Source organism: Leiobunum rupestre, chromosome 8 (genome assembly GCF_980474605.1).
Source record: "Leiobunum rupestre chromosome 8, qqLeiRupe1.1.hap1, whole genome shotgun sequence".
NCBI classification, from domain to species: Eukaryota; Metazoa; Arthropoda; class Arachnida; order Opiliones; family Sclerosomatidae; genus Leiobunum; species Leiobunum rupestre.
Genome location: NC_143391.1, coordinates 15,406,258 through 15,428,245, shown reverse-complemented (window position 1 = coordinate 15,428,245; position 21,988 = coordinate 15,406,258). Strand labels below are relative to the sequence as shown.

Here is a 21,988-nt window from a genome sequence, read left to right as displayed (position 1 = left end):
AAACTTCGGTGATATATATTTTAATTAAAACGCTATAGAAATATAATTGCTAGCTATAATTATATCGTCGATAGACCTTAGCGTATAGTCGAGTATGTTTCTAAAATGAAGTAATTGCACTTCACTCAAAATTATTAATTATATGATGCCAACTAATATATATTTTCTGAAAGTTTTTTTTTTTACAATCAGCGTGTCTGTCTGTGGGTCAGGGCTGCGAACACGTACGCATTTCCGGGGCAAAGTGTAATCACTGCGTTCGCAGTTTCTTGGAAATAGGGAAAAGCTTTTTTCCAAAAACGCCCTCTTTGTGTCATTGGGTGTAGTTTAATTTTTTTTTAAATTTGCGTTAGTACCGGGCGGGACTCGAACCAGAGTACTCCTGCACGACAGGTGAGCGTTCTACAACAGAACTACGGATACATGTTAGAAACGGTTCCGAGGAGAGGTATATTTTGGCTTGTCAACTTGTTATGTGCTCGATATTTTCGTCAGTGGCGTACCTAGACCCTTTGACACCCGGGGCGGATTACGAATTTGCCGCCCCTCCCAATTTCCAAAAGAGCCAAAACGCAATGTAAAGTATAGAAATAAATAAATAAACTAATTTCGAGAAATTATAACTTTTTTTAAAGATTTATTTTTCTGGCTTTTTTGTTAGCAAAATCGTCGATTACATGATCAAAATCTATTTGATTAGATAATTCCTGCTCAATAGAGAGAATCGCCATATTTCGCAATCGCAATGTACTCATTGTTGATCTGAGATAATTTTTAATCAGTTTCAGTTTAGAAAAACTCCTCTCGCAACTAGCAACACTTACAGCAATTGTAAGGAAAATTCGTAATACTATGACAATATTTGGAACTGAGTTCTCGAGACTGTACTTTAGGATAATTTGCAAAAGTTCGAGGGGGCCGTCGTTTTTCAGTGTTTCGTTTTCATTTTGCTTCGCAGCGACAGAAATAAAACTCTGAAGTCTTTTTCTCTCTACGAGGAAGTTTTCGTTATTAATGTCATTGTCGGCATGATTTGGTGAGTATTCGTAGTTTTCATTAAGAAGATTCGATGGAGTAAGGAATGCATATTTTTCCGCTAGAACATGAAGTTGTTGAAATCTTGTAGTGATTTCTTGGATCACTCTGTCCATTGAAGCAAGCATTTCCCTTTTTAATTCATTTTCGTACGACAAACCAGCATCTTGTGATTTTTCACCAGGCATCCGTTTCTTCTATCTGCGCCGACGTTCCATGGAAATTCCTAGATCATTATAAATTTCTTTGGCGTAACCTAAAGAACTGTGCACTAACTCTTCCCTTTTGTCAGTTAAAAATACTTTTAACGCTTCCAGTTTTCGGTCGCACTGCTGTATATTCAATCCTTTTGTTTGGAGATACGCCTGTGTGTCGTTAATTTCTTCAAGGACGGAACTCCATAATCCAAGAAAGCATAGAAAAGAAAACGACTGCAACGCAACAAGCAATACGTCAGCGTCTGATCTGGTATGACTATTTTCTTCCTCGCCAGTTAATTGCTCTACAGAATTTAAGATTTTTGAGAAATTGTTTCTGACAATTTTCACAGCATCTCCACGAGAACTCCACCGAGTTTCGATTAACCGCTTTACGCTTTGCCCAGATAATAAATTGAGAATATTCCAGCGGTGGGTTGACGAAGAAAAAAAAGTGAATACACGTTCCATAGTTCCAAAAAAAGTTACCGAATTTACAGCAACAGAAGCAGCATGCACCCCGGCCAAATTGAGCGAGTGATTTGGGCAAGCTACAAATTCGGCTTTGTTGTTGATTTCTTTAATGCGTCTCTGAACGCCCGTATGTTGACCTGCCATCACAGCAGCATTATCATACGCTTGCCCTCGACAATTTTGAATATCAATTCCATCGTTTTTTAATTTTTGTAAAATCAAATGACTCTACAACCTTTACTTGATTTCCCTCGATCATAACATAGCGTAAAACTTGGCTTGTTTGATCCTTATGAGAAATATCAGGAGTGCTATCGAACATCATCGAAAAATACTTTGCTTTTTTTACTTGCTCGATAACTCTATTTCTTACATTTTCTCCCAAAATATTTATAAACTCATTCTGAATATTGGGTGACAAATAGGATAAAGCAAACTGGCTTCCCATCTTGATTCTTAGAATATATTCCCGTAGTACTGGATCGTATTTCGCCATTAAATGAACTAACTCTAAAAAATTTCCTTTATTTCCGGTTTTGTCCGTCTCATGAAATCCTTCTCGGTGACCACGTAAAGGCAAATTTTGTTTAGCTAGGAATCTAATGATATCCAACAATCTCGAAAGTATCTCCCTCCACTTCTTTGCTTCGTTTTCCACTATTTGTTGTTCCTTCTTATCAATAGTTGATCCGTGTTGAATTCGAATTTCAAACTCCTTCCATTGCGTGAAACAACGAACATGGGCCACACTTGATTCATGGTCGGATATTTTAGGATTTAGTTTCCACCACATGTTGAATCCGTCTGCAGAATCTAAATTTGATTGACTTTTTTCTGCAAATATTCTGCAGCAAAAACAATAAAGCGCCTTCTTTGATGGAGAATAAACCAACCACGACCTTAACATTTTCTGCAGCGTTTGACAAAACCAATCGCGAGTAAGTTTTCTATTTCGTCCTTTGATTGACATACCTTCACGCACAACCTCACCAAAATCAGAATCTAAATTCTGAACAAAAGAAGAACCTTGACGTACCAATAAGATTCGTGTGTTATCGGTTATCTTAACTGGCCAAAGACCAACATCTTTTAAGTCAACAGTTGAAGTTTTTGATTCATTACTGTCTTTATCTGTCTTTGAATCAGAAGGATCACAATAACTACCACTATTATCAGTATCACTTGGTTGGGTATTTTCATGATCTAAATCAGGATCACTATCTCTAGGTTCATTCATGACATGATAATTATCTCTTGATTCATCTAAAGTAGGATCATCTTCAACAGTATTAGTACTAGTTTGACGACTAAGATATTTCAGTAGGCCACCTTGATTTTGTTTTAATTCGTCTTCCCTTGCCTTTTTCTTTTTTCTATAAGCAGCACCACTTTCTTTTATTCGCTTCATCTTTTCTAGTTTCTAGATTTCTAGTTACGTTCTAATGATCTGACCACGATTCACGATTCAAAAATAGTCGATTCACTTCCGAAATCCTATAACCAAACGGCCTCGTTGGAGTCACGCAATAGTTCAATGGTTTAAAACCGTAAAAAGTGCACTACAAGAAATAAAAAAGCTAAAACTGGAAAAAATATTTATTTCCGAGCGAAGCTGTTCACGCCACGACGAATAATTGTGTACAGACTAGAGGCTATTAACCTTGCTTTATTATCTATAAATTATTTGAAATGTTCATGTGTCCTGCCTTACAGTACATAACAAAAAAATTACGAGACTGAAAAAACACCTTAAACTAAAATTATTGAAATTATGGTACATAAATTTAAAATTATTGTAGATAAGCGTACGTCTGGCAACGCTGACTTCAAGGCAGTCTAACAATGTAAGTTAAAGTGAAGTAGAGTAGAAGTCGTAATTCGTTAAGATGTGATAAACGTATTTAAACCGAACAAAATTGTTTGCACGTGTTTCGATTTTCGTGCTATAAAGGTTTTAAAATTATATTTTCCCATCATAGCTTACGTAGACACGTATTATAAGTGTCTACGTATAATTATACGGTATAATTAGTATTTAGTAAGAATTAAAACGGTTTATATATAACGGTATATTAGTATTACCTAAACATTGTTGTCGTCTTGTGTGATCGTGCCCACTACTACACCATAAAAATATGGAACGTTTGAGGGAAACGATAAAGTTTTGGTTGCACTTTAGATTATATATTGATAATATTGTTAGATTTTCGATTTTAAACCAAAGGTTAATTCAAGATTAATAAACTTGGTTAACAATTTACTATGTGTATTATCAATGTCATGTAAAATTAATAAAGTAAAAACAAATATAGAAAAAAAGAACTTACAAACTTAGAAGTCGGTGTCAATCAAGGTTAGTAGAGAAATTCGCTGGGTGTCAATGTCAAATGAGTAATCTACACTTCATAGCACAGATATATTTAAACTATCCGTATAATCCATTTCCATTAATCTAAAAACTGAACACGATCGGCTAAAACTTCGACGGACATTTATCTACGATTATTACTACGTTAGTATCCGCCGGACTCAGGAAAGTAAAATTCGTATTTAAAAACTTGGTTAATACTAATACTTTCTTCATTTATAATTATCCCCGATTTATCGAAAAATCTTTTCCTAAGGACTGAAAACCGTGTGCCGTGATAGAATAAAATAAAAACAAGGCTATAAAATGAACTAAAATGACGCCCTCTGGAACTCCCCAGGGCCGTAGCTAAGTTTCAACAAATCTCTTCAATCCTTTGGAATTGTTTTTTTAATTTTTTTGGGGGCCCTCTTTTTCGTGGGGGCCCCTAGGCACGTGCCTAGGATGCCTACCCTTAAATCCGGGCCTGCTCACTACGATAAAAGACTAAACGTTAACCATTACTAAAAACATGGATTTTTTTTCTTGAGTGAAAAATGCCGCCCCTAGAAAGTGCGGCCCGGGGCGGACCGCCCCCGCCCCCCCTAGGTGCGCCACTGATTTTCGTATACACCCGCTGGTCTTAAAGCGCCTTTACTTTGCATAATATTTCTTAATTTGTTACGGGCACTCTACAACCTGAAATCCTTGGGGCCCCTATGCTTGTGAAAAATTTCATGTTTTTGCTTAAGTTTTAAAACTTTTGCATAATCGTTCTTAGTAGGAAATCGTGCTGTTTCTGACCACTCTCCCAATTTGAGGTCCGTGAGGCCGTATGCCCTTCAAATATTTTAATGATATTAAAACCGGTAGAAAAACAATAAATGCGTAAAATAACTCAATTATCTAGGGTCTAGACGAAGGACGCGCTGTCTAGCTAGATTAAAATTAACCTAATGCCTCTTGATGATAAGCGTAGGCCAGTATATTTTAACTTGAGAATAGAATTCGCCAAAATGTGAACGTTCAGTTACGATATTACCAATATTATACCGAAGTAAAATTTTCAGTCAGAGTTGCGAAAATAGATCAGTTTATTCCTTCGGGTGATAAAATACGCGCATAAGTAGATTAGTCCATATTTAAAAGGGATAAAATAGCTAAACCCTAAACAAATTTGAAGAAATTAAAAAACAAATAACTCGTACCAATAGGTCTTCTAGCAAACAAAATGACGCGAATCTCGAATCAAATAGATCTTTGAGTAAAAAACTACATAAAAACTAAATAAAATAGCCAGAAATTCCAACGGTAGACCGGTTTCCTTCTATTTGGGACTCATCAGTACCGTGCGGGAAATCTGGCTGGCGACTGTTATATCGAAAAGTGTTATATCGAAAAGAGAAACTAAGCCTAAACATTAAAAATTTCAAAACGCGTTGCGTAGCAACGGAAAGCCGAAAAGGGGGGAGTGTGGTAGAGAATAGTATATACGAAAAGTTAAGTTAGACTCATCGATAGTAATGCTGCCGATATTACCGGAGCAAACAACAAACCAACTTGGGCAAGATATTTAGCCATTTGGTTGGTTATAAGGATATACCGTCCATATAGATTAAACTTCAAAGTTTTACAACACTTTGGAGCGACAGCCTTTCTAATACGCGTTGAAAGTGGGGCCGAAAACGTGCCCCAAAATGTTTAATCCGGAATTGTTAAGGCCGGGTTTTCCTTTAGGGCGCGTTATTAATTCAGGAGTCGCGTCGGACGTTTGCGGTACAGAGTGGAAAATGATTGTACAATTGATCGCGGACAGCCCTTTGCTCCTCCCGAGAGATCCCCGATATACCATTAAGGAAAGAGACCCCCGAAGAATAAATATGACTATCGGCGATTTAGTTTTTCTTTTCTCCGTCGCGTGCGGCTCATACGGCGCGTTGCGTCCGTCCGTACGCTCGCTCTCATCTGTTTAACAAAAGATCTCTTTGATTACGCCCGCTAACAAGACGCCGCCATTAAATCTAAGCGCTTAAGCCTCGCTAAGTCCGGCTCTGGCTTATACGATCTCAAAGTACGCGTAATGAATTTCTCGATAAGTGGAGTAGATCCATTCGGTCTCGGGGCCATAACGGGGTTTTTGCCTCGGGCAGGGACGGGTCTCTATCCGCGATTGGGATCCGTACAGTAAGCCGCTTGTTTTCTTTTTCGTTGGTCCCTTTTCGGAGAGGAGTCATGATCCAATTGATCATTACGTTTCTTGCCATGCCCGGAATAAAAATGTCTATCGGGAGCGACGACAAAAACAACCCACACACACACAAACGTGCTCGGCTGGATGTATAAGGATTGACGATCGAGCGCCGTATATACCTTTCGTCCAGCCTCGCGACTCTCGCAGCCAGAGGAGAGAAGAGAGTTTTCTAGCGCGTGACACGCTCGGAAATCGTGATTAGGCCATCCATCAAGAGATCCCTACACACTGCCCTTTTTCATGTTTTTCTCCGGATCTTGATGTGTAAAAATGCCTGGCAGTTTTCGTAAAGGAAAATCGTTTAATATGAGATAGTGTGTTTCGTAACACTTTACGCGTCTGCCACACGACCAAAAAAGGTCCAACGGCCTCTTGTTAACGGGCGTTAGTCGATTACTAAACACGTTGTGACGAAACTGTATATTGTCATGATTAAGGGACGTGACGAAAAAACGTATTTTCAGTGGCATATCTTGAAAAAATTCCATTGTACGAAAATTTTAACTTTTTTGAAGCTGGCACGCTTGCCTAGCATAGATAGTAGCCACTCCACCAACAACGTTTTTCTTAAATTATTAATTAGTTTCGTAGCCTGTTAATAGCCTATAAATGCCGTAATAACGAAGGCCAAGTTACGTCTTTAATATTGAATGGGCGCAATTCCTTTATATTTTGGGTTATATTTTAAGTTCCCCATTCCGTGATCTCCGTTTCTGTTTCATGACCGACCACTTTCCCTCCTGAAGTAATGGTTCGAAATTTTGTAGCGCTAAATTGAATCCATTGAATAAAGTACGAATTCGTGTTCCGCTTGTAATTTAACGGCGTCTTTGCGACCTGGCGTGACTCGAAATTTAGGTTGTTTAATATTAGATCGATGGCCAAGTATGTCGACGATATCTTAATTTATCCGCCAAATACATTTCCCAAAAATGGATTAAACTTTACTCGTAACCTAGCTAAAAACGTGTTTATTCCGACACTTTTGGTGCGATAATGTAGAAGACATATTTAATAACTGTGAGGTATAGCGAGGTCTTCGGGTTACCCGCTTCGTCTAGTGAAATATTTCCCTTTTATCGGTAAGGGTAACGACGATCCGGTAGAATCGCAGGCTTTCTTCCCGTGTAGCGGGAGAATATCTTATGGGAATTATGAGAACAGAAGCTATTTGGGAATTCATATTCTGCTAACCCGAATACATTCAAGCATAAGTTTATAATATACTAGCTTCCTATAAGCTAGAATCCACCATTGATCTAACTTTAGGAGCGAAATCAGAACCGGTATACGTGACTCCCTGCGGCGACTTTCTGCTCTATCTTTTTAGCTTCTTCAACTTCCGTCGATAGCGGAAACTGCTATCTCCATGGATACGAGAGGAACAGAAGCGCGCGAAGTTAGCACGTAGAGCGTAGCTAACCCTAACGACACTTGTTTTATTAGACGTTTCAATAAAACCCATTCAGCCATTTGCCTAGAAATAGTAATACATAGTCAGAACATACTTGTAGACGCGTGTTATTGAAAAGTGCGCGCTGCTTAATATTTCCATATAGAAGGGCTCGTTCAATTTCGCACACGCCTCCTGAAAGACAAAAATGTGCGCGCTCTATTAACTTTTTCCTTACAAATAAAACTAACATAATCAAGTGACTATTTTATTCAGTGACTCGCGCGCATGCGCGTAGGGGGGAGAAAAAGAGAGCGGCATTTAGTGAAACGCCTATTCTGTTGGCTGGTGAAATCCTTCATTTAGGGGAAATTTAAACGAAATATCTAATATGTCAACATTTTGGAAGAATATTTTAATCATTTCAATATGAGCAGGTATTGTAAAGTAATTTTTATTTATAATAAAAACCGACTAGTTTCGGCATATCTCTGTACCATTGTCAAGGCAGAAGAAAAGTGACAGTAGTGAAATTTCAATATATATGCAATGTACAATGATAAATTATTATAAATAAAAATTTCTTTACTCGCGCAAAATGTTCGTGATTTTATTTAATTTTACTTTAATTATAAACTTATGATTCTAGATAAACTAAACTACCTTTTATGAGCACCTGAATGACAGGATTAAATCGTCCCTTTTGTGGCGTAGCTCGAGTGCCAACAGCCGAGATGGTCTAATAATAGATAGAAGGTAAAATGTGTTCAACATTAATCGCAACGCCTTTCTCATTCAGTTTCAATGCACTGCGTGAGTCGTTCGTTTCCGACTGGACACTGGAGCTGGCGTTGAAAGATCCCTTTAAGAGAGGGACGGATTCATTGTTTCAATCGAATACGGCAACGTTTTCGATTGATTGAAAATGTTCACGAAGACACCATCGTCCGCGTAATTGTCCGCGCGCGCTAGCTCAAAATTGAGCCTCGGCGTCTTGTGACGTAGTTGTACCGGTGGAGACACGGTGGCAAAGACGACACGCAAATACAGCTTGGAGCCAGCGAATATAAAGGAAACGCTGGCTCTAGAAAGATACCGGCCGATAGTTAGTATACAGCGTCGTCTAGGGACTAATGGATGTGTCCAACAAGGAAGCACATCATTAGGCCGAAAATGCGTAGTTAAGTCGGCCGTATTGACTGCTTCGGAGCCGCCTAGTTAAGGCCGAGCAATCCGATATATTAATTTTCCATCCCGAATCTCTTAATTAAATCTCGATAGACGAAAAGGCAACTCAGTTGGAGATATCGAAATCGGACGACGACGTCGGGGGATTTTCGGAATCCGAACCGCGCGCTTTGGACAGCTATCAACTTCTCTCGCTCTAATTATTACCAGAAGGCTCTCGCTTATTAAACTCTCCCGCCACTCCTCCTCATACCTTATTCTCTTTGACCATATTTTGTCGAGAGGTTTCGCCGATTACGCTCGGAAGGATTCGAGTCCTAGACCCGCGCGCTCTAGACGTATACATATATATATATAGATATATATATATAGAGATAACCTCTTCCTCCTAATGGATATTTCCAAGAATTGATGGATGCTGGCCGTTAGATGGCCGCTCGGAGAACACCTGAAGATCGCAATCGTTATTTCAGCTTAGACATTTAATCGGTCTTGATTTTCTGCGCTCTCTCCCTTTCGACGCCCACTCGAAAATTCTCTTAATTCTCTTCATAAGTTGTCGTTGCTTGGGGCTAATTAAAGTGATTGTCGACTATCATTCTCCGACGGAATCAAATTTTCACGGTCTTGTTTTGACCATTCTTATCCTAGCAATAAGGCGTCCGCTTCGAGACCTACCCGACGAGATTCTTATACGTATTTATAGCGATTCGAGATAATATTTACGCTCGATAGAACGCCTAAGCTAATTAAACATTGCCGATGGAGCGTCTGTATTCCGCGCCACGTCGCTTACTTGACAAACTCTACTTTTATCCGTGAGGTGAATCGTAGGGGCCGAATAACACCTGGTGGGACTCCGTCGCTATGTCAAATCGAAGTTGGCTAAGACGTAGTATTGCTGGCTTAGTCTTTGATTGGCCGCGTTGATTCGTCTCCTCTGATGAGCTTTACGGCTCGCTGCGGGGCAAACTACTTCGTCCTTGTTAAAACTTCGTCAAACCTAGTTTGATCTTCGACTCGCCCACCTATTTCTCCCTTTAATTCGGCGGAAGCCGGTTGGTCATCGCGCCAGCCCGGGGAACGACGCGACGGCTAAATTTACTCCGAACAAGAGTCCCCCCCCCTCGAATCATCATCTCCTATTATTAAATCTATAACAAAATGCCCATTTCCCTCGTCCCAGTTCGACCGAGTCCCGATTAGCCTACCTCATTATATCGCCTATAGCGTCTCCTAATACGTCTATGCCGGCTTGGTCTCGCCGGGAGACCCAGTTGAGTACGAACGCTCGACTCACTGACAAACGAGTCCCCTTCGACGACGGCCTTAAGGCCTATTTCGGACGGGTGGCGCGCGTTTTGAATAAGGCAATTTTAAAGAAGCCGCGGCGTCGCGTTAGGCGCGCCAAAAACCCCCAAAAATAAGCAACACATCGGACATCCTTTTTCCCCTTTCGACGCCGGAAAGCTGAAAAATATGAAAATAGAAATACTGCCCATTGATCTCTGGAGCATCGAAAGATGATCATTAAAATGACAGATTGGTTCCTCTTTCTCTTTTTAGGAGGGGAAATTAATCACCTCATTCGGTCATTCACTTTTTTTAAGCCAATGCGCGCTTCCATATTTTTTTTTGTCCTTCGATCCAGTCGCCGCATCCTATAGCATCCTGATCAAGCAAAAAGCGAAAAGGAGAGAGAGCGAAAGTCTGTCTCTCTTCTTCTTGATAAATCGAGCTCCCATTTTTCAGGGACGCAACGATTTTGAGTCTTCCCCCTCCTTCCCCGGCCGCTTAATCATGTCGAAATGTCTTCTTCGTAGGAACCCACCGCGAGTATGAAAAAATATATTCTTCTCAAAAGTTTAAAAAAATCTTATTTAAAAGTCAGTCGAGTGAATTCCATTGTTTGGGAAGAAATCTTCTTCGCGCCAGGATCTCTCGCTTTCTTATCGTCGTTCTATACTATTTTTTGGGCGAAATCTTATTAAAGGGAGCGCTGGTCTAACGGCTAGCGTAGGGGCTGAGCGCTCTTTTATAAGGATGAAAATTAATTCAAAAAAATTAGGAGGGAAAAAAATAAATCGCCTGTGGAATTGTTCAACTAGCTTACGCTTTTAACCGGTCTTTTTCGGCGCGGCCCCGGACATAAAACTAATTGATTGAGTTTTATGGAACCTTACTACGTTTTATTTTATTTCGCGGCTCGCGACTGTGTAACGTTAAAACCGCGTCCTTTTCCTTTCAAAAAGTCTACTTTTCTAGAAAGAGGAAAAATTGTTCAAAGTTTTGTTTAGCAATTGCCGGGGTACTTTCTATTTATAAAGAGAAGTAGCGACGGAAGCTTTTCCGTTCCAGCGAAGAAATGAAATCGGATTCCTACGAGCATTCCACTTTAATTCGACTCTCCGTTATGGGCGGTATAACTCTTCCAATTTCCGTATAAACCGTACAAAGACCTCATTTTTCTTAACCATATTCCTTGCCTTTTAAAACTATATTGATAGGTACACGTTTTTGGGTCCTTTCCAGTACGAAAAAACCTGATACCACTTTATATTGCCTCATTTATTATTCGACGCCTATATATTTCTATCTAAAGCGTATAGGATCTTCACCGTTTTAAAAGGCTCGCCTAGAATATCTAGGCATTATTCTTTTTTTGTAGCGCCCCTATCGGACAGGTAAGGTTTTTCTCTCTCCCATTAGTTAGAAGCAGGGATGGAGTGGAAAGGCGTTTAAAACTACCCTCGGTTTATTTTAAACGGAATATATATATATATACACCGTCCGAGCCGAGTAAATTTCTAGGTATCCTTCTAAACCCTTCTTTCGCCGTAACTGAACCTTGCAGGTAAAACGGATAAGAAAATAAATCGTTTAATGGATTCAGCATCCTCCACTCCTACTTTTATTTTCACACTTTTTACTTTGTCCTAAAGTACTTATAGTTTTAAGTTCAATTAATGTAGCGCTAGATTGGCCATTGCCAATACGAAACATTCCGATCTTATTTTGTGCAAGTACCATTTTTGGGAATCGAATCAAATATATAATTTTTTTTCTACATACCTCAAATACTAAAATTCGATTATTTAAAACGTCGAATTCCGAATACCAAAAACATTTTACCCATATCTCCGAATATTCGACTATTTGATTTGGTGTAATCGGCGTTTCAATAAATGCCGCTTTCATTTTCTTTCCCCCTACGCGCATGCGTTTCGAGTCACTGAATAAATTAGTCACGGGTTTATGTTAGTTTTATTTTTAAGGCTAAAGTTGATAGCGCGCACGCGTTTTTTGACTTTCAGGAGGTGCGTGCGAAATTGAACGAGCTCTTCTATATTGAAATATTAAGCAGCGCGCGCTTTAAAATGTAACGCTTTCACGAGTACGTCGTGGCTCTCTGTATTACTACTCGTAGGCAAATCGCTGAACAGATTTTATTTAAGAGCCTATTTTGCGTATTCTTAACACTCAAATCGCTTAAACTTATTCAAGCAATACTTATAACACCGAGCTTATTTCAGTATAAAAAATGTAATTTTAGTAGTATTTCATTAGAGGAAAAGTTTGGTTCCAAGTTTTCTAGTGCTAAAACTATAATTTACACTCTAAAGAAGAAAATAATTTATACCTAATTATTAAGGTTCTTTAAAAAAATTTCTTCACTTGTATTTTCTTCTTAAGAGTGTAAATTATAGTTTTAGCGCTAGAAAACTTGGAACCAAACTTTTCCTTTAAATTTTTAAATTGAAATTTTAAATTTGATATAGGTAATAAATATTGAAACACGGTTCGCGGAGTGATTCGTATATCTTTTAAGAGTTAGAGCTTGGTATAAATTTACCTTTTTTCGTATTAAATCCGAAGCTAATAGGCGTATAATAACTTATCCAGCGTGTTACTTTTATTTTGACTTTCCCGAACTTGTTATTTTTGGTACAATTTCGTCGGAAGAGTCCGTTTAGATTTCGAGCCGTAAAGCGAGCTTATCTAGAACTAAGGCGTGGAAATCGCGAAATGTCAGTGTATATATCCAGGCCAAAAAATATGGACGAATGAATCGAGGATTTTCTTTTTTCGTCGAAAATGAGAGGAGGGCCGCGCGGTTTCCTCTACTTGGAGCTACCGTAACTCGACCGGTAGATGGCGAAAGTGTGTCGGCGTGAGAAGGGGAGAAAGGTGGTTGAGAATAAGGGGGATAAAAGCGGGAGAAAGGAGGCTATTTTTCAAATGGAAGATCGGGTGCGCGGCGAACAATTTAGCGAAAACAGATTCCTTTCCTTCATTGCCCCGAAGGATAATGGAAGAGAAGTGCTCGCTCCAATATGTGATCAGCGAACCCTTTTAAAAGTTTTAAAAAGAAAGTCATTACTGAAAGGCATAAAACACGACCCGCGCCTTACAACGCCGCCACCGGTAGAGATAGAAGAAACTGGGTCCCTCGCTCGCTGGTTGATCGGCCGTCATTACCGTAGATAGAGAATCGTTAGAGCCCCCTCCGGGTCATCTAGTTCTATCACACCCTCCAGCGTCGATAATCCCCGCGAGAACGCACCAGCTAGACCTTCGAATTTTCATTTTATAATTTTCTTCTCCCCCAGTAATCGCCGAGAACGAAGGGGCTGAAATTTCGCGGTTTCTCCAAACTGATGACGCTGATGCCAAACAAGCAAAGTCACGACCTACACGATAATTCTATCAAGTCTGGGAGCGTCCTTATTAATAACCATTTTGTCCGTGAAAGATAAATGAGCCAAACCATTGCCTTGTCTGGGATCGTGTTCAGTAATAACGCACTATTATACTAAGACGTAATCGCGTTTTTTTAAATTAGTTTATAGCAACCGTATTTATATATTTCGATCCAAATATGAATTAAGAGAAAAAAGTGCCCATTAAAAACGAAACGTATTTGAAAGCCCTACTTTAGTTTCAGAAACCTTCAAATTGTCGGCACTGAAGTTAATGGAAATTCTGTTAGGGACAAAGCCTAGATTTGCGAGTACAAATGTGGGTTTAACAAATTATTCCAGTCATCCGAATATTTTGAATACTTGAAAAATTAATCTTGTCCATTTTTAATCTACAGCTCCTGTAGAAGTGTTCCATTAGCAATACACCACGTCAGCCCAAAATCTCCATCAACCAGTATCAAGGCCTATTTTAGTGGACAGTAATAAAATTATGTACTGCCCAAATGTATTTTTGGTAGTGGTTAAATTGATTTTGACAGAGTAAATTTTTCCAAAAATGCCACCAAACAAATCCTTAAAATTGGCTACGACCTTCATAGTTTATAATATATTAGCTATAAGCATAGTAAATTTAGTTATAATTATAATTTAATGTTTTCCAATAACTCAAGTTTTTATTAATTTCATGATTAATAAACTCCACTAGGGTGACCAATGACATACATACTAAGGGTAGAAGCGGGTGGAAGCTTGTTGTGGGAAATTTCTATTCAGCTGCAATTGAGAACGCTGTATACGGATCAATATAAAATCAATGTAGCTTTCTTCATAGTTTATTTTATCAGTTTTCTTTTTGTATGAAACTTTTTATGATTTTTATACTGGGTGACGGTGTCCGGAATTGCTTTTTCTCAAAAAGTACAGGAGTTAGAGTTGCGAAATCTTTAGGGTATTATATTAATATGGATACGCTTTACATTCAAATTTTCAGAAAAATCGTTTTTCAAATATTTTTTGAAAAATGCTAGAAGAAAACCGACAACGAGAAAATTGTAGAGAATTATCGAAAATGTACAGTAAATTTGGTTTCATTGAAAAAGACGGAGATAGAGTTTTGTAAGTAAATGTCAGAAATAGCTTAATAGTGCATTTTTTTAAACAAAATTATTTAATTTATTAATCGAAATGCAAAAAAATTACTTGTGACGTTCTATTAACTTTTCCTCCTTTTGCAGCGATACAGGTTTCGGCACGATGGGCCATCTCTCGAATTGAACTTGCAATCCTATCAGAACGATAGAAGTGCGAAGGCTGCAATGATTCGTTGTCGTAAGGCTTCGATGCTCTTAACTCGTTCTTTGTTGAAACCACACAAAAAAAAGTAAATCGACGTTAGGTTTGGAGACCTCAGAGGCCATTGAATGGGAACGTTTGACCAATCCAACGCTGAGGGAACTCGTTGCTCAAATGCTCCACAACACCTCAAGGTTGATGGGGTGGCGCACCGTCATGTTGGTACCAAAGTCTTCTGTAAGTGGCCAGCGGGACGACGTCTAACGCTCCTGCTACTTCGTTCTACAAAAGTTCTATGTAATTTTGTCCATTAAGACGATTCGGAAGACAAAATAGGAAGATAACTTGATCCCCGAGCAAATCTGTCCAAAACATTTAGTCTAAATTGTTTTGGTGATGGTGAGGGAAGCCCCAATGAGGATTGTCATCACTCCACATGTGGTTATTTGGCCTGTTGAAAGGCCCATCTCTCGCAAAGAAACACTCGTTGGTCACCAAAAGTTGATCTAGGAAATTCTTCGTGTTGGTGGAGGGTTGCTCGAAACGGATCGAAGTGTTGATTGCGAAGAGTGTTCCACGCGTAGTATCTTGATTCTTGACAAACCAAGATCGTCATTTGCGCCTCTAACGCTTGCTTGAGGATACGCAGTAAAGTAAGCCATAACGGTGTCTTCCATGTTGAGGTTTTGATGACCTGCTCCGCGGAACGTGGGATTGACGTCCCCGTTGTCGTGGAACTTTCGAACAGCTACCAGAACGGTGTTGTGGCTTGCTCTCCTTTCAGGATAGCGATTACTAAACAAATCACTAATCTATGAGCATAACGAACTGAATCTCCGTTATACAACGCTACCACCAAAGCGCGCTGTTCACGATAATAAAGTGGCATAATTGATTAGACTCAATCGTTAGAGAACGGTTTTAAAATGGAAAGATTTCGCTTTAAATTCTAATTAATTAATTCTAATAATTAATTTATTAGTAGGCCTAGAAATTTAAAAAAATTGAGGCCCCAACTAATAGTAGGCCTAAATTCATTTTTGGATGATTAAAAATATCCTTTTGTTTAAAAAAAATGAACCATTTAATCCATTTCTGACATTTATGTACAAAACTCTAAAAACTATTGCATCCTATGACGAGCTTGTTTGTTTTCATCACCTCGTATCTCCGTGAAAATTTTGTCTTTGACAATGAAACCAACTTTAATGCACATTTTCGATAATTATCTACAACTCATTGATTGATTTCTTCTAGCATTTTCCCACCAAAAAATAATTTTTTGAAAAACGTGTAAATATTTTCCAATCTTTCCGAAATTTTTTATGCAAAGCGTTCCCATATTAAAAACAATACCCTAAATACTTTGCATCTCTAACTCTTAGTTTTATGAGAAAAATTCCAGTCAGAGAAATTCCGGACAGCGTGTAGATTTAATGGAACAATTTCTTAAAAATGTTAAAATGTCTAATATGGTTAATGTTAAATTATTGATTAACCATATTTGACTTAAAACGTAAATAACGGTATTCCAAACATTATAATGGATTTAAATTGACACATTACGTGTCGAACTGCGATACTAAGGGTTCTGATTAAATTAATGAATGGTGTTGTAAATCTTGCGCGTCAATTATAGCAGTCATACGTGGTGTAAATCCGACGAATTGTTATTTAATGACAAATCTATTGATTTATCTCTGATAATATTTTATTTGTTCATTTTCCCCCATTAGGCTAGTAAAGAAAAATTTCATCAAAAATAAGCCTCGTCCAAATTCGGTTTCGTAGTCCCCCCTCCTAATGCGATTCTATATTTAGAAGTATACGACTCGACTAGGCCTTTCGATACTCGTAAAAAAAGAGAACAAAACGATCGGTCCTCCTTATCGTTTTTGTCTCCGAGTGTATATTGTCCATTCATTTCCATACCAAATAAGAAATGGTAATACCGAAGGGGCAACCGTAAAAGATCGTACGTACACGGCTAATATTTTTTATTTATGACTAAATACTCGGTAGATCTTCGCTCGAGATAGTATTTTATTTTATTTATGGAATCTTTAATAGAATAAAGTAACGGGAGAGGGAATCCAGATAGGTAAACGCTCGTACGTGGTTTGGATTTCGAAATATACGTATTCTTGAGACTGCGAACGATCGATTTTTAAAGTAAAGAGATTTTGGATTTCCTTATTTTTGTTTGCACGCCGAGAAAAATGTAAACCTATCCGAGCGAATGCCGAGAAGTTGGAGCGAAAGTTTTCGGACTGCGGACGAGGGAATACGTTTAATTAATACCTAGTTTTTCCCTTTTTCCGAGTCAGGCCGACTTACAAAGAAATATCTCGGCTCTTTTCCGACGCGCTTCTAAATAACCCCCGGGCTCGGGAAAATTCCCTGGATACAATAACCCGGGCGTGTAAATATGTAAATTTATGACTTTTCGAAGCTCGGCCTTTCACGCGCTGCGGACGAAAAAGAGAACTCGGAAGGCCGGCAATACGTACTCTTCTCTTTTGCACGACGACCGGAGAGTTTTATTCGGATTGAGAAAGCCAGCCTTGACAAGCGGGGGAGGAGGAGGGCGAGAGATAACGCTTGTTAAGATACTCTTTTCCTCCCGCCAAAAAGTTGCGGCAAAGGCAAATACGTTTTGTCACCGATGGATTTCCAGAAGCGGACGAAATCGAGTTACGACTCGGCTCCTTTTTGAGCCGTCCGAGAGACTCTGTTTGCGCGTGGAGAATGGCCGCGAGAGAGAGAGAGGAAGCGAGATAGCTGGAAACGAGTGAAGGCTAGATGAAAGCTCTCGCTGAAAGACGTCATTTTCGTAATTAGGAACAAAGCCCGGAGAAAAGTAACGCGTCGGCGACGCTCCTTTCCGACCGAGTCCCCCAAACTCCCCTTTTTCACGGTGGTGTCTCCCTCTCTCCAGGAGCATCTGCCTTATCGAGCCCTTCTTTTGTAAAGCGGGCTCTTTTCTCATCTTCTACGTACAGAAGGGACTCGGTTCTATATAGGTATTAACCCGTTTCGTTGTCCTCCAAAGGAATCGTCCGATCCGCGCCGAGTTCTAATGAAGAAGAGGCTCCGAGCAATTTGCGGGAAAGCGCGACGGATAGATGCCGGGGGTCACTCCCCCTCTATGAGATTTTGGCCAGGCGTGAAAGACGCTACTCTTTCTCAATGATCGACCCGGAATAATTGAACCCAATGTGAGCGCGAGATTGCCGAGAGAGAGAGAGAGAAGAAAGGAGTGGCCACCGAACGAGACCCTGGTCCCAGAAAATGACGAATTTCCTTTTTAGTCGACCCCGCCAAGAGGAAATAGAATACTCTCTGTTTAGATAGAAAATTTGCCCGTGACGGAGTTTTCTCGATCTATAGGAGCTCGAGTGGGTGCGAGGGGTTAATAGGCTTCTTCCTTCGGCCGTCGTTGCAATTGGAGCGATAAGTTAATTCCTTATTCCCATTGAAGAATCCGCGAGGGAATAGAAATTTTAGCGCTCTAGCCTCTATCCTCGAAGAGAAGGATCTTTTCTCCAGTAAATATATCTCGGAAAGTGGCGATTGAATCTTCAATTTAAAATAGTATAGGGGGATCTCTTCCAACTCGATTTCGCTGCAATAAGCGGAACGCTGGCAGCGCCCCTTTCGACGGCCGATGGAGGAACTTTATTTTTTGATTAAAGGGCTTTCGCGTTCGTCTTTTAATCACGAACGCGACGTATCCCTAATTTCTGAAAGGAGGGAAAATTAACCGAGTAATTATGTTTTCTTTCTTCGTGTCTCGCTCAAATATAGAATGAGGGGCCGCCGTAGTCGCTTCTCTTTTGTTCCGATTATAAGAATAAAAAGGAGAAAAGATCTGAAGAGCCGGGGTTTCGGCTGAACAAACTGAAAGGCGGCCGCCGCGCTTGGAAAGTCGATATGGTCGGATATTACGTCAACATTTGTACAGCGAGCGAAAGGGTACGCGCCGTCAATGCTCCGGAGAGCGCTCTTTTCACAAAGAAATGCCTTCATTTTAGCGAACCTTTTCGGGTAAAATAAAGATGATCCGTCGGAGACGCGCTCCGTATTTATCCAAGACGACTGCTACCTCCCGGAACGCGAAAATGAAAGAATTTCCTTAGAAGAAAGAGCCGTGTTTACTCGAAAGAGGCCGAGCCTGTTACCGAAATAGTGGATAGAGAATGACAAAATACGTGTCCCGATATTTGATAACGTCCGCGACATTAAAATAGTCCTCATCCGAAATGTTTGTCAGTTTCGATATACGAAAAAGAAACGCCTTTTGTCGTCCAGCGCCAGCCGCCCCCCCCCCCCCCCCCCCCCTGGTGTCTCGACGGAAATAAAAGGTTCGCGAATAAAATTGTTTCGAATTGATTTTACGTCCGGTATTTGCCGCGAAAATATTACGAATGTCTCGCGAAACAAAATAAATTGCCTATTCGAATTCTATGACACTCCAATCAGTTCATGTTCTTATGTAATATAAAGCAAAGGGAAATTAGAATATACACAGTTAAAATGAAATTCAATTTTGAACTAAAATAAAAGTCAATTTTGAACCCATTGAACAAATAATTCGGCTGCCCCATGGCAAAACCTCTTAACCACCAAATTTTTGAAAAATTAGATTTTTACGCATCAGTATTACTAAGGCATGTACAAAAGTACTGTAAAAGTTTCAGGTAAAAGTCATAAATATTTAACTATTTATGACTTAAAAAATGGTTTTGGATTTTATAATTTTCGCATTAAAAACCACGTTAAAATCTTTTAACTTAGGTTTTGAAAAAGTCAAATATCTCAAAATTACGATCGTGTTGGTTAAAAGGTTTTGCCATTAGACAGCCGAATTGTTATTAGCCAAATTTTTAAGATGGTTCTTTCGATGGGGTGGCGGAGTGGTTAGCACTTTCGCCTCGCATCAAGAAGCGCCGGGTTCGATCCCAACTTGTGGCACTGGGTGAAAACTAGGAACAAATTGTTCTACGTTGTGATTGTACGTAAATGGGTGTTGCACCGAGCTCTTTGGTTTCCCCTTAGCTAGTAGTTAGTTAGTGTAGGGAGCTCGCGTGGCATGAAGGAATTGCCACCACCCTCCTACGCATTGTAACCCGGCCTCCTGAATTAATGGCTTTAAAAGTCGCTTGAAGACTTAGGCCTAAGGTGGTGGAAAGGGTATTAGCATAGCTGATTATAAAATAGTAGTTGATGACAATGATTTAAATGATAAATATCGTGGATTATGGTTGGACAGCCAATGATATCGATAACATTTGTAAATCCCTTTCTGTGGAATAATCTATCACTGTGAAAATGCTGTTCTTGTAAAAAAAAAAGCTGGCTCTCTTTAATCCGGTGGTGTCCGAAGGGATAGAAATTTTAGTAAAAAGTCCAACCACAACCTACAAAAAAGAGCATTTCAGACAATTTATTATGAATCATTTCTGGGAATAATTACTTAAGAGAGATATCATATTGTTGACCGATCATATATTTACATTAAAATCTCTATTATTTACATATAAAGATCTGAAATAAACAAGAAAAATCTCCGGAACGGCAATAAAGTTAACATTTCCCTCTGAATTTAATTTTTAACTCGGGCTCTAACTTATTTAATAAATTTAAATATTGTTAAAAATAATGCTCGAGAAACTTAAATGTTTAGTTTTTTTATTATGATATAATAATTGTATTATTGTACATTCTTATATACTTAGGTTATTTAAACACAATCCCAGGGAATAAATAATCAGAGTGCCCGGATTGTTTATTAGTTTTACTGATATCGGCAGATTTCCGAGGATAGCCAGAGTTCCTACACAGTACTGATGAGCCCCAAAAGGGCGAAACCGGTCTACTGTTGGAATCTCTGGCTGAAATTTAGACTTTTGATACAATCCAAGGGATTTGTGTGTATTGGTTTCACGTACAGTGTAGCCGATTCCGCCGTGACGTACATAACTCTTTATTAGTTAGGATATAAATTTCAACGATATCTAGTTCGACAATACATTTATCGGCCTCGGTATCCCAGTATCTGAACCACGTTTTCATTAAGTAATTAATTTTAAGTGAGATTTCTGGCCAATTCGAGGGACCACCAAACTCGTTCCCATTTCTTTACCTTATTTCAAAAACCAGGTAACTTGAAAAATTAGGTTTGTCTAAAAATTAATTTAAATTATCTTGTTTGCGTTTCGTTACTTTATTTCCAAAACTAGGTAACTCAAAAAAATTCATTTTCGATCAAATTCCTCTTGGGTTTATTAAGTTAATGTACAAGATGATTGAAAGTTTGTTAAAATTAAAATTTAATATTTAAATTATAGGATTGTATGTACTTAAATGTCCATGACATCTTGTTTGTATTATTTGCTGATGGTTTAAAATCCAATCAGTAAGGTGCGAGTGGCGGATTAACTACTACCCGAGACAGTAGGCTTGGAACTCACCACCGTTTTTTAAACGTTCGGATCCCTAGGCTTAATATAATGTATTTAATTTAATGAAATAATAAATTAAAAATACTTCAGTAATGCATCCTTTTCGTTAATGAAACATTTTAAGATTATTTTACGGTTTCTTAAATTATTTTTAGTTTTAAAGTCACAAGAGCTTTTTAACTTGAATGAATTGAAATCGTGAAGGTTTGTAATAGAGCGCGTCATTACTAGGTTGGTTACGCTAATACTAGCCCCAAATTTATTCATTTATTTCTGGGCTAAGCCTTGGTTAATACGACGTCAAATAAAACTGAACGAAGACATTTATTCATAATAAATTTTTTTCTGTGGCGCGTCTCGTAATTTTTTGCTAGACCTACCTGTCTTAATTTTTAAACGGTAATTTGCTTTTTACCTCGACAGCGGCGGGATCTGGCGGTTCGCCAGAGGCGAAACAATTTATTAAGAGGGATAAGAGCGGAGCCAGAGCTTTAATTAACAAGTATTTTTGGTGTCTCGGGGCCGATTAATATTCATTATTACGGCTAATTGGCACTCTACATGAACTCGTCATAAAGTAAAGTTCGAGCTCTCCCTGTAATTTCTCCACTCAAAACTATTTTTCAGGATAGATTTTGCCGTC

At 39.0% G+C, this 21,988-nt stretch overlaps 2 protein-coding genes across 2 annotated transcripts; both read right to left on the bottom strand.

Moving 5' to 3' along the window:
* Positions 1–1,232: 1,232 nt before the first annotated feature.
* On the bottom strand, positions 1,233–1,850 carry LOC149932475 (uncharacterized). Its single transcript, XM_090157130.1, has one exon. The coding sequence runs from the start codon at positions 1,848–1,850 to the stop codon at positions 1,233–1,235; it is 618 nt and encodes a 205-aa protein (XP_090013256.1).
* Positions 1,851–1,893: 43 nt separating this feature from the next.
* LOC149932474 (zinc finger MYM-type protein 1-like) lies at positions 1,894–3,114 on the bottom strand. The gene has a single exon (XM_090157129.1). The coding sequence runs from the start codon at positions 3,112–3,114 to the stop codon at positions 1,894–1,896; it is 1,221 nt and encodes a 406-aa protein (XP_090013255.1).
* Positions 3,115–21,988: the final 18,874 nt, after the last annotated feature.

Bases quoted from the DNA above. Each gene is read 5' to 3' on its own strand.
- LOC149932475 (XM_090157130.1), bottom strand. From the start codon at position 1,850: ATGGCAGGTCAACATACGGGCGTTCAGAGACGCATTAAAGAAATCAAC.
- LOC149932474 (XM_090157129.1), bottom strand. From the start codon at position 3,114: ATGAAGCGAATAAAAGAAAGTGGTGCTGCTTATAGAAAAAAGAAAAAG.